This window comes from Amphiura filiformis, unplaced genomic scaffold (genome assembly GCF_039555335.1).
Source record: "Amphiura filiformis unplaced genomic scaffold, Afil_fr2py scaffold_339, whole genome shotgun sequence".
Lineage (NCBI taxonomy): Eukaryota > Metazoa > Echinodermata > Ophiuroidea > Amphilepidida > Amphiuridae > Amphiura > Amphiura filiformis.
Window position 1 is genome coordinate 25034 of NW_027305803.1, and position 13998 is coordinate 39031.

The window sequence follows — 13998 nt, forward strand, 5'->3', positions numbered from 1 at the left end:
TATGCCTTAAACAAAATAAATGTGTGTGCATGCAAACCTGGCATTAGAATTTGCTGATGAAATAACTACATGGCACACAAGTGACAAATTGTGAAACTCGCTGGGTGGCAAAAGTGGAGATGATTTTAAACATGCTGGGCTTTGCTGGCTAGCTTGAATTTAACCAGGGGTAGCTTAAATAAGCAAACTCAAACATTTTGGTTGCACATCTTGTAGTTCAATATGGTTACTTGACTTAAATTTTCATGAAATCCTACTTCGCAGCAAACATTTTCATAGTTGATGAACTGAAGGGGTTGCATGTGCACAAACATTACAACTCATTTATAGCATGTATAATATCTGTCCTCCATAATAGTTCACAGCTCCAATACCACCGAAGACTGTTCTGGTTGTTGAAGGCTGCTGGTAGGCACAATTACGCATGTGTATCCATATCTGGCATCAGATGCAAGAAGGATTCCATCATTCACTTCTTCAGGTTGTTAACCAGGCTACTTTGAAATACTTTTCAAGTGCATTTAGTGCATATCTACTGTTCCAAAGCTGATGTGACCCAAATGTCACACTAGTGGCAATTTAACGTTAGCAGATATATATATATGTGCACAAGTCATTTTCTTCTGATAAAGGTGCACTGTAAGTCATTTTCTTGCAATCAGCTGTTCCAGTAGCTGATGTGACCTAAATGTCACAAAAGTGGCGAATTAACGTAAGCTGATAACGTGCACTGCAAGTCATTTTATTGTAATCAGCTGTTCCGAAGCTTGCGTGACCCAAATGTCACACAAGTAGCAAATTAGCGTAAGCTGATACAATAATATAAGTCATTGGTAGGCTAGAACTCCAGTTCTAAATATGCACAGGTTACTGTTCATGTTTCTTGCATTCTTTATTTACAAGTTGAGAAGCTTCCTTGGCTTAACAGGTCTTCCTGATCTGGTTCGAGTCTTGTCAATCTGATCTCTGTTCACATTAGTTGCACTGGTACTGGTATCTGCAGGTGTCTGGACTTGACTTGGTGTTGATTTCTCCTTGAACTTGATGCGACGACTGTCGCCTCTTGATCTGGAAGATCCGCTTCTAGCAATAGGCATAACTTGTCTACTGGTCTAGTGAGTATGCTATTCTTGGTTTTTACACGCACTCGTCGAATGAATCCATCACGATTTGGCCATGTTTCTACCACCGTGCCAAGCGGCCACGTATTCCTTGGGGTTGACTCGTTTATCACCAACACAATATCTCCAACTTCAGCATTTCTATTTGGGTGGAGCCATTTTTGTCTTTCTTTTATTTGCGGGAGATACTCTCTAGTCCACCTTCGCCAAAACAGATCTGACATGTATTGGACCTGTTTCCATCGCCTTTTAGCATACTGGTTCAGCTTTCCGGTGACTGCAGGAGGCAAATTCATATCGCCTTTCAGCAACAGTATGTGATTGGGTGTCAGTGGTTCGGGATCAGTAGACTCTCCAGGAACTGTTGTTATTGGTCTGTTGTTGAGTATGGACTCTATTTCACACAATAGAGTATGGAGACTATCATCTGTTAATGTCTGTTCTCTCACAATACTACACATGAGTTTTCTGATGGTCCTAATTTGTCTCTCCCATATTCCACCATGGTGTGAACCAGCTGGGGGATTGAAGATCCAATCCACATTCTTCTGTAGCATGCTATCATGGATTCTGCTTTGGTTCCAAGTATTGATTTCTTTTCTCATCTCTCGTTCAGCACCTACAAGATTGGTTCCATTGTCCGAACGTATTTCTTTTACCTGACCTCTCCATGCCATAAATCTTCTAATTACATTTACACATGCATCTGTGTCTAATGAGTTCGCCTTTTCAATATGAACGGCCTTAGAAGTAAGACACACAAATACTACTCCATATCTTTTCACCATACTTCTGCCTTGCTTGACTTCTAATGGTCCAAAGAAATCCATGCCAACTTTGGAGAAGGGCGGTTCTTCAGGGGTTATTCTGTCTGCAGGAAGATTGGCCATTTTCTGTTCCATCACTTTGGCTCTTTGGCGTCTGCATATCACACATTTGTTTATCATCTTTCTTGCTGATGAATTAGCACTGATGATCCAAAATTTCTCATGCAGAGTTGCCAACATTTGATTTCTTCCACTATGTCCTGAATTTTGATGGATGTCTTGGAGTATCAGGTCTGACACTACTGTATTCTTTGGTAAGATGATTGGGTGCTTAGCCTCTGAGGATATGTCTGCTAAACTCAGGCGTCCTCCTACCCTTAAGATGCCATTATCTAGTACAGGATCCAACCGGTAAATAGGGCTTGACTTTACCACGCTCTTCTTACGTTTGCTCGCCTGATCATTGAGGTTTTCTAACACTTTGATTTCCTTTGCAAATGTTCTCCGCTGGACATACTGAGCAATGGCTTCTTCAGCGCTCTTGAGGTCTGCTACTGACAGGTGAAACTGACTAGGTTGCGGAGCTTGCTTCAATCCTCCTTCCCTTTTCTTAGCCAGAGTATTCCTCTTCCTGATTCTCTGCAAAAGTATTCCTTTTATTTTTAACAGGTAAGCAACAGTCTTCTTCAGGGAGTGCCACTGGGAAAAGTGATTCAGCAGTTTGTCAACAGGATTTTCTTGATCATTCACGAAAGTTGCATTCACTGCCACCTCTACTTCTGGGTCATCATCGTCTTGGAGGACTTCTTCTTCTAGTACTTTCATTTCTTCTTCTAGTACTTCCATTTCTTCTTCTTCTTTAGCAGTACTCATGTTTTCTTTTACTGCTTTTACTTCTTCTACTTTAGCGGAACTTTTGTCTTCCGCTTTTACTGCTTTCCTTTCTTCTTCTACTTTAGCGGGACTTGTGTTTTCCGCTTTTACTGCTCTCATTTCATCTTCTACTTCAGCGGAACTTGTTTCTTCCGCTTTTACTGCTTTCTTTTCTTCTTCTTCTACTTTAGCAGTATTCTTGTCAGATTTCTTGAGTCTTGTTCTCCTTACTTCCGAATTGTCTCTATGCATTTCTTCACATGATTCATTCTGTGGCCACTCAGCCTCTCTCTTCCACAAAAATTGTGGACCACGAATCCATCTTTCATTCTCAAGAAACCTGTTGGCTGGTAAACCCCTCGAGCAATCGTCAGCTGGATTCAATGAGGTTGCAACATATCTCCACTGACTAGGTGTTGATCCGTCTTTGATAATAGCTAGGCGATTGGCGACAAAGGTCTTGAATCTCTTGGTTTCACTTCTGATATACTGCAACACTGTGGTGCTATCGGTCCAGAAGATGGTGTCATTTATTTGTATTTCCAGCTCTTTGTGGATCATATGGTTTATCTTCACTGCTACTGTAGCTGCAGTCAGTTCTAATCTTGGTATCGTCACTTGCTTCAACGACGCCACACGACTCTTACTAAGCACTAGAGCACAATGCACATCGTCTCGCTGGTTGGTGAACCGCAGGTATGACACCATACCGTAACCTATCTCGCTGGCGTCACTGAAGTGGTGTAACTGCACCGAAGTTGGCTTTCCAAACTCGACTGGCACAAAGCATCTTGGGACTGTGAATGCTGATATCTGAGATATACTGTTCAGCCACCGGTCCCATTGTTTTCTTTGCAGGTCTGGGATTGGTTCATCCCACGAGACTTGAAGTTCACAGAGACTCTGGAGGATCCTCTTCGCTGGCAGTATAACTGGAGAGACGAAACCCAGAGGATCATAAATAGCACTGACTACCGACAATATTCCACGACGAGTTGGTGGTCGATCCCTTATTTCAATTTTGAACCCAAGTTCATCTGACTCCACTAGCCACATCATACCCAGCGCCTTCTGATTGGGTGTACTCTCACCAAGATCTAGGCTACTAGTTGTCTTCACCCTGTGGCTGGATGGTATGGTTTGCATTACAGCTTGACTATTACTCACCCACTTGGTGAGGTTGAAACCACCTTGTTTCAAGACTTCCATGAGATTTTGTATGAGCTGTATCGCTTGTTCTTCAGAAGATGTAGATTTCAGGCAATCATCTACATAGAAATTCTTCTGCACGGTGTCTTTCACTGCCTCATCTGCCTCTTCTGCTACACACTGGAGCGCGTAATTAGCACATGCTGGTGACGATGTGGCCCCAAACAGGTGAGTAGTCATTCTAAACTCTTCTAATTTCTTACTAAGATCGCCTTCAGGCCACCACAGGAAGCGTAGTAAATCCCGATCTTTGGTTGGGACCTTAACCTGGTTAAACATTGCTTGAATGTCGGCCATGATAGCAATATGTTCTTGTCGGAACCTTAAGACCACGCCAACTAATGAGTTCATTAAGTCAGGCCCCTGAAGCAAGTTCTTGTTGAGAGAGAATCCTTGAAAGCTGGCAGCGCAGTCAAATACTACTCTCAATTTCTTCTTTGTTGGGTGATATACCCCATGATGGGGGAGATACCACATTCGCCCATCAGTGTCTGTGTTTATCTTTGGAGCTTCTTCAGCATAGCCTTTATTGATGGTCTCCTGCATAACTTCTGTGTATTCTTTTCTAAATACTGGGTCTTTACTGAAGCGTCTTTTCAGATGTGCCATTCTATGTTCCGCCATTAGGTGATTATGGGGTAATTTGATGTTTTCATCCCGTATTGGCAATGGCATCTGGTAGTGTCCGTTAACCTTTGTAATCTTATTGGCCATCAGATCCATAAACGTTTTGTCCTCTTCTGACCATTCCGTCTCTTCTTGAGCTAGTGTTTCACTGTAGTCGTGGTTATACATTTCTACTAGTCTCCGTTCGATATCGTCTCCAACGATAATCCTGTTGGCAGACACTGCCTTACATGTATTTTGTCTATTTAGACCACTTACTACCCAACCGAGCAGTGTTTTGTAGGCGTATGGCCCACCATTTTCTGAGTGGACCACATCCCACGGCTCAGTTGCCTTAGGCACATTGTTGCCAATCAAAAGTCCAACTTCAGCTTCGTCTTCTACATGTAGAGTAGGTAATTTTACATCTTTCAGGTGCTGGAACTCTTTGATATCTTGATCTGTAATTATATCTTCCTTTGAGACGGGCATCTGGTCTCCCCACACATACACTCCTGGTAGTTCTATCTTATTTTCCTTGCACAGGTCTGACACCTCCAAATCATCTAGCAAGCGACCATCAACCATCTGCTCATCCAGGAGAGTCTGCACTGGTAATGTGACACCTTTCCCCTTTAAGCCGAGCTGACAACGTAGCTTGTCCATGCAAAAAACTGCGTTGGAACCATTGTCTAAGAACGCATAAGTCTTTACACACTTTCCAGTCCGCCGGGATTGTACAATACAGGGTACAATATCTGGTGTTCCGGCCCCTGTCTCACATCTACCACCTGCACTGGTGACATTGGTACTTGTTTTCTTCTCTTTTGCATCTCTTGAGTTTGCAAAACTGTTTGTCTTTGATGAAGAGTTTCCTGCAACCCAGTCTTCTCTGTGTAGTATGGTTGGATGCCTACGGCTACATTTGTTGCATTTCAGCTTCTTGCTGCAGTCTTTGCTTACATGAGATCCTTTTTTCAAGCAGCCAAAACATAGGCTTTGGGACTTGAGGAACTCTATGATCTCTTTGCTAGTTTTTGTAGCTTGTATTTTCTTGCATGTGTCTAATGTATGGCTCCGGTCATGGCAAAACATACATTGATCTTCTGACTTCTGATTTCCCACATGAGCAGCAATCTTCTTGGTCGGTGTAGTGAAAGTGGCGAATGCATTCTTCTTCGCAGCACTTTTATCGCTGTCTACCTTTGTCTTCATTGTGCGGCTCTGATAACCAAGTCCTGTAATACGTGGGTCATTTTCATTTCTTGAAAGTCGCGCCACGAATTTCTCCAAGTCCGCGAAATTTGGAGATCTCTGTTCTTTGTCTCTGTACTTTCCCACTTGGTTGATCCACTGTTGCTGTAACGCTACAGGTAATTTCCCAGCCAGTATTCTAAGAAACTCGTAGTTATCCATGTGGGTCATGTCATAATTACTCTGTTTGGCATGGACACAATTTCTGAGAAATATTGAGAATTTTCTCATGCCATCTTTATCTCCACTGGTGATACGTGGCCATTTTTCTGCCTTTTCTTTGTATTTAGCTGCTAGTATGGCAGGATGACCATACTCTGCCTTTAGTAGGTCTACTGCTTTGTCATAAGCCTTTTCTGGAGTTTCTAATAATATGCAGTCTTTGATGACCTCATGCGCTTCGCCCTTTGTGAAGCGCATGAGCAAATCCAACTTTCGCTCTGGTCTGCCCGTTCCCTTTACTAGAATTCCAAAATTCTTGATAAATGTTGGATATTTTATAACGTCTGTGCCATCGAAAGCATCTACCTGAGGCAACGGTAGTGTTGCCTCCCTCTGACCTTCGACTATACTCTTTAGTATTGCTGTCAGTGTCAGATTATCTGTTGGCTGTTGGTCATGGGCAGGTGATGGCGTTGACCCTTTATTGAGTGTCAGATTATCTGTTGGATGTTGGTCATGGGCAGGTGACGGCGTTGACCCTTTATTGAGTGTCAGATTATCTGTTGGATGTTGGTCATGGGCAGGTGACGGAGTTGACCCTTTATTGACATTGACTGCCACCGCAACCGGTTCTGTTACTAGGACAGGAATATCTGGACGCATTGAGCTCGTTTCTTTGTCAAGTTCATGTCTTGCTGGCATCAAGTTATCATTACCGGTACTTACTGCAGCTGCCGTTGGCTCTGCTTGGCTTTCGGTACCTTTAGCCCTTAACCATTGCTCAACCTTCTCAACGTTATCCTCATCGTGCCCGATTCGGAGGTCTACGGAAGAGGCACAACTTGACGAAAATGACCTTCGTGGTTGCAGATCATTTAATGTTAGTAGTTTGGCTTCCTCTACTCTCAATTCTGTTTGCATTGCAAGCCATTCCTTTTCTTGTTGCAATTCTTTGGCCCTTATTCTCATAGCATATTCTCGATTTCTAATTTCTTCTTGTAAAAGGAACTCTTCGTTTTCTAGTGCTAATTTTTGCTTTAATGCTTCAGCACGGCATTGCAATTCTGCCTTTCTTGTGGCTGCTTGGACTATTGCGTCTTCTGTGGCTGTGCTTATCACGCTAGTGCCATTTCTGCTTTTAGTCTTACTTGTAAGCTTACCAGTCCTACTTCTGCATGTTCTATGCGGACTGGTATTACTCTTTTCACTAGACATGACCTTTATTTTGATGACGCAAATCCTACTTCACAGAATTACAATACTGGCATGGCTCATGGATGAAAAGTTTTAACTTAGAATGTAGGGTCCGATTGCTTGATTCCACGAATTCGTCACCCTAAACATGCTTGATCTTAACCCCACAGACTGACTGATAATTTCTCACCATTTTACCAAGTTCTCGTTCTAGACACGTCTCCATCGATGCCACTCTCAAATTAATATTATCTAAGCAGTTGTCTTGTTTGTTTCTTTTAACATTTATTGTAACATAACGATGGAAATACGGTTAAAAAGTTTGTGTAAACAATAGGGCAACACATGTTTTGAAGAGTTACCGAGTAGAGAGCCCCGAACAGCCAATGCATCGATCCGCATTGATCTATTGAACAGTATTGATCTATCGAACTGCACTGTATGCATGAGGGCGCTATACACAACTTTAACTGAACTTGCATGGCACTTACAATCTCATATCTATCAAATAGAAAGCAAATTACTCAAATTGGCACTGCCATTTCAGATGTTGCTAGTGTAAATTATGGGGTGCCGCAGGGATCCATACTAGGCCCTCTTCTATTCACATTGTATATAAATAGTCTGCCTGCTGTGGTTTCTCATTTGCCATGTAAAATCAATCTTTATGCAGATGACACTGCTGTTTTTTGTGCCGGTAAATCAGCTGTTGAAATTGCCAAAAATCTCACTGCATGCATGACTAGAGTTGCAATTTGGATGGAAGAAAATGGACTTAGTCCTACTCTAAATGTATCAAAAACAAAATCCATGCTTTTTGGGTCTCATTTTAAACTAAATAAAGCTGCCCCTCTCAATGTATATATTAGAGATGATCAAATTGAAACAGTGCCCTCTTTTAAATACCTTGGCTTACATTTTGATCAAACCCTATCCTTTGATTATTTGAAATCCTGATTTTAAATTATTATGCTGGGCATAATGTTTTATCATTTTAAAATTTAAATTCTCATAGTGCAATAAGAAATAATAATAATATTAATTTTGTCAATGTATTTGAAAATGTAGTCTAATTAGTGCAATATAGTGTGTGCTATGTATTATTTTTACCTATCTTTTAATATTATTGTTGTACCCAATTAATTTTGGTAATTCACGCAATTTAAGTTAATATAGTAAATTATTGTAAGTGTTTTGTAATTATTTATTTGTATTTTTGTATGTAATAACTGGGCCATATGGAAGAACAGGGGAATACTTAAATTTCCCCCTGAATATGGACCCAGTATATTAAGAAGAAATAAACAAACAAACAAGCCGACAACGTATTGCACAGAATTTGGTGATCTACACTATCGAACGCCTTCTGGATGTCCAATAAGATCATCCCAGTGTAGTAACCGGACGCTATTTGCTTCCTTATCCTGCACATGAATGAGGCAGGTGTCAGTTGAATATGATCCCCTAAAACCAGACTGAAATTGATAAAGAAGCTTGTTTTCAACCAAGTAATTGTTTAATTGAGTAAAAACTGCTTTCTCTAAAATCTTTGAAACAACAGAGAGAATACTCACTGGCCTGTAATTTCCGGCATCAAGTCTGCTTTTCTATTTGTAAATTGGAATAACCTTTGAAGGTTTCCTGTCATTTGGAACAATGCCAGATCTCAAGGAAAAGTTAACAATATAAGTGATGGGACCTTTAATTACCTCTGCTGCGTCTTTTATAAACCGAGCAGGGATGCCGTCGAGACCGGTACTTTTATGTCCAGACTTTGAATCTCAATGAGCGTGTTTATAGTGAATATACCGCATTTTGAGTATACCGTACACGATAATCCTTGTACCGATACTCTTGCTGTTTATAGTGGGACACAGTTACCGCACAAATTATACTCCGAATGTCCTGCGCGCATCCTACGCATCATGAAGAAGCTCCTACTTCCGGTAATACCGCACACAATTTATACTGGTGTGTAAATAGTGGGAATATCTCGCCACAATATCCTTCGGTTGAGAAGGATGCCGATGTACCGTACATACATATACTGATAGTGTTTATAGTGGGCAAGTATCCGGATATTCTCTAACCGGGTAGAAATTGTACCGCAATGTACCGCACATCTGCTCCCACTATAAACACGCTCATCGAGAACACATTTTCACTGACCTCTTGAAAGTTCGAAAGAATCGGGAACAATGTCCTTATATTGGTTCTCAAACTTCTCTGATTTAACATCATAAGAATAAAAATTCCTTTAAAAAAAGGAATGGGGCGCCCAATGTGAGCTTGGACGTGATATGGTGAATTCCATGGTGTGATTTGGTATTATAATGATTTTTCTAGGGAAGAGTAGAAGATGATCAAATGCAAGAGAAATGTGTTTGATTGGGGAAGGTGTATGACAGGACCGTTTTGGATGAAATAAATGGGAATGAAGCTTTCATGTCAATTTGCGATTATGTGGGCTGGGTGGGGAGTTCTGTTTTTGAGGCCTATTGTAGTGAGGATATTGCTTTGGATATTGAATATTGTTAAATTTCGTTATGCAGGGGTATATGATGAATAGTATAGAAGACACAAATAAGTAAGCTCCCCCTGGCAAAATATGTGGGGGGGGGGTTATCCCCCCGCCACCCGGGATCTACGCCTATGTTGACCAAAAGGAAACGTTAAATATTTATAAATGTATAACGTCTGTGATACATTTACATCATCTACTTGTACACTGAAAATCAAATAGAGATGAAGGATAAATAAAAATTCCTGTAAAAAAGGAATGGGGCGCCCAATGGGAGCTTTGACGTGATGTGGTGAAATTGGGGGGGCACTCCCACTTTGGAGGTGACGCGTATGTAGGGAGATCCCCCTTTTCACCTTCGCTGTCAACCAAAGACCCCATTACCAGCACGTGCTCTGTCGCCCAAAGACCAGGCTATTAAGACCCCCTTTTTCACCATCGCTGTCACCAAAAGACCCATTACCAGCACATGCTCTGTCACCCAAACACCCCATATTTTTCCTTTAGATCTGTCACCCAAAGACCTAGACCCTAATATTTCCATCTGAACAGCAACGAGTCGTCTATCACTGATTCTCGAGGCTTCTTTTGGCTCTCACCCAAAGACCCCATTAAAATATTCTCAACCTATTCCCCCCTAATTTAGATCCAAACGATCCCTCTCTCACCCAATGACCCCATATTTTGTACACTAATTTTGCTCTCACAGAATGCCAAAAATCATGCTCTCAGGCTTGCAATGACCTTATATTTTTTATATTTTGCTATCACCGGATGCCCCTTACTGGCCAGCCCTACACCTATATCCATTTAATATTGAAGTTCCACCCCGGGGCTGAAATGTAACCGTTTGGATACAGTTTTTTCTTTAAAACAATCATGTAACATTAGCATAGTAAGCAAAGAAAGATTAGGAAAAGCAGAGAAGATGTAAAAGAAGGAGATAGATCCAGCTATCCTCAAACAAAATATGTGTGTTGCCGCTCATTCAAAAGCAATCACGATATTTAGGTTTAACAATAAAATACAACAAAAGGGTTCGAACCCATGACGGGTGTGATACACAAGTTGCTGCTTACTGGTTTTAGGGAAAGGTCAGTGTCTGTATACCATCAATAGCATGCATACCATGCATGCAGATCCTAACATCCAGTTTATTTCAAATAAAATATGACCGAAGTTCCATGGCAAATAATAATTTTGCACGCTTGGTTACGCTTTCAACCTCTACGATTTATGATACAGACTATTTTCAATTATCAAAATATCTTTATTAGGTTTGCAGGAAATGACAGGAAAATACATTAAAACAATAAAATATAGATGATCAAAAATCATCCCGTTTCTAACAAAATCCTAAAACACTCTCCTAAATAATTAATATATATTCCAAAATGGGCGGATTTTTTGGAATCTTTACAAAACTACATTTCTTTCTTATAGTATCCACGTGCGGTATCCCTGCAGAGCAACATCAGGTTCTTAACACACACGTGTCATACTTTCAAGGAATTATCTATAGAAACATTGGATATGGTTTCAATTCTGGAGTGAAAATTAATCAACCGTAGTCGGCAAGGCACATCACATCAAAGGCTACTTTCAAGTAGATGTGTAACTACTTGAGAATAAAGGACTATGAATAGGTGCGACAGGATAACCTACGGGATTATCTCAAGGATATAATTCCGTTCTTCCTCCTTCTTTTTCAACTTTCCTGGGAAAAGTCAGAGAAGATGTAAAGAAAAGGAGATAGATCCAGCTATCCTCAAACAAAATGTGTGTGTTGCCGCTCATTCAAAAGCAATCACGCTATTTAGGTTTAACAATAAAATACAACAAAAGGGTTCGAACCCATGACGGGTGTGATACACAAGTTGCTGCTTACTAGTTTTAAGGCCGGCATACACGAGGCAATTTTCCAAGCAATTGCCTGTTGCACAGACCTTGGAAAAAGATTGCTCCGTGTATTTTGGATTTGCAAGGAATTAATCCCCCAAGCATCAGGCAAATTAATCCCCCGAGCAACAGGCAAAAGGTAGAGACATGCTCTACTTTCAAGGTTGTTGCATGCAATCTAACCTCCTTCAGCCAATCAGCTGAGTGAACACCAGCTGGTCGCTGCATTCATTTGGGAAATATAGGGACCAACTTGATTCACCAACATTGTAATGTGTGCACATGGTATGCTACATTGTAGGCTACATTGTAGGCCTATGCTGTTGTTACCATTGGGTTGTTGCTGTCAAATAAAACGTGGGGCACGCAGCTTACCATGATAAGAAAAAAAGAACTATCGCTTTAAACAACATATCGGAGGAAATAGGAGTGAGTGGCGAGTGCACATATTACATTTTCAATACTTTGAATATATAGGCCTACGTTGCTTAGAGAACAAGAACATGTTATCCCATCTGTCCCATAATTCATTCATATTTTATTTTTGTTCTCCTTCTCCGCCTCTTCTTTAGGATAAGTTGTATAGATATACACAGGTGATATGATTATGAAAATCATTAACCACCATGTTTTGAGTATATCCCCAAATCTATGACCACACTCATGGAATTGCAAGGCCACATATTGCTTCGTGTATTTTGATCAATTGCGCAGCTTCATGGTCAGTGAGCACATAATGTCACCCACTAAGTAATGGGCCTTGCAATGGAAATTGCCTCGTGTACGCCCACCTTAAGGGAAAGGTCAGTGTCTGTATACTATCAATACTATGCGTACCATGCATGCAGATCCTAACATCCAATTTATTTCAAATAAAATATGACCGAAGTTCCATGGCAAATAATAATTTTGCATGCTTGGTTACACTTTCAACCTCTACGATTTATGATACAGACTATTTTCAATTATCAAAATATCTTTATTAGGTTTGCAGGAAATGACAGGAAAATACATAAAACAATAAAATATAGATGATCAAAAATCATCCCTTTTCTAACAAAATCCTAAAACACTCTCCTAAATAATTAATATATGTTCCAAAATGGGCGGATTTTTTTGGAATCTTTAGAAAACTACATTTCTTTCTTATTGTATCCACGTGTGGTATCCCTAGAGCAACATCAGGTACCGGTACTTAACACACACGTGTCATACTTTCAAGGAATTCTCTATAGAAACATTGGATTGGTTTCAATTCTGGAGTGAAAATTAATCAACCGTATAGTCGGCAACACACATCCGGGGGGGGGGGCACTTCAATATGAAATTGATATAGGTGTAGGGCTGGCACTTTCGCACTAAGGGGCATTCGGTGAGAGCAAAATGTAAAAATATGGGGTCATTGGGTGAGAGCATGATTTTTAGCATTCGGTGAGAGCAAAAGGTAAAATATATGGGTTCATTGGGTGAGAACATGACCTTTTTTAAATGGAATCTTTGGGTGAGAGCTGAAACAGCGCCACAAAAAACTCGAAACTCGAATTTCTAGTTCTAAATGGCTTCAAATTTCATTGTTTTTTCAAAATAAGTAACAAAATCAGTGATAAATGAAAATTGCTGTTCAAATTGAACTTGTAAGGGTCTTTGGGTGACAGATCAAATGGAAAAATAGGGGGTCTTTGGGTGACAGAGCATGTGTTCGTAAAAACATATGGGGTCTTTGGGTGACAGCGATGCTGAAAAAGGGGGTCTTAACAGCCCTACATGCGTGTCACCTCCAAAGTTGGAGTGCCCCCCCCGGGCACACATCACATCAAAGGCTACTTTCAAGTAGATGTGTAACTACTTGAGAATAAAGGACTATGAATAGGTGCGACAGGATTACCTACGGGATTATCTCAAGGATATAATTCCGTTCTCCCTCCTTTCTTTACATCTTCTCTGGTTTGGAGCCCTGGAGCCAATCAATAATTTCATGCACAACCTCTATAACTCAAAAGATGTCAGTTGGTGCATTATAACAAATGATAGGGCATGGATAGGGCAAGTTACTATGCGTCTGGAGTGTATTGTGAATTATACTCGTCACCAATAACATCAGAACATTCATAGGGCATACAATTTGTATTTTCTTGGAATTGGGCCAAGCCAAAAGCATGCACAGAACAAGATTCAAATAACGCGCCGAATTGTTGTAATTGGTTGAGGGACAGCTGGGATCACTGAGTTAATACACTAAGAATAAATATGCCAATTAGAAACACTGTCTGCATTTTATGAACTGAATTATATTTTTCATTTTTATAAAATGTTTTTGGTGAGGAGTATAATTAATTTACTATTCATCCATTCACTATCCAAAATCATAATACCTACAAATCTGTATAATGAG

The 13998-nt window shown here is 40.5% G+C and overlaps 1 protein-coding gene across 1 annotated transcript; it reads right to left on the reverse strand.

Annotated features, from left to right (window-relative positions):
- Nucleotides 1-970: 970 nt before the first annotated feature.
- LOC140145504 (uncharacterized) lies at nucleotides 971-7207 on the reverse strand. Its single transcript, XM_072167216.1, has one exon. It carries the CDS (start codon nucleotides 7205-7207, stop codon nucleotides 971-973), a length of 6237 nt encoding a protein of 2078 aa, XP_072023317.1.
- Between the last annotated feature and the right edge of the window lie 6791 nt (nucleotides 7208-13998).

Coding starts and splice junctions, on each gene's coding strand:
- LOC140145504 (XM_072167216.1), bottom strand. CDS start 7,207: ATGTCTAGTGAAAAGAGTAATACCAGTCCGCATAGAACATGCAGAAGT.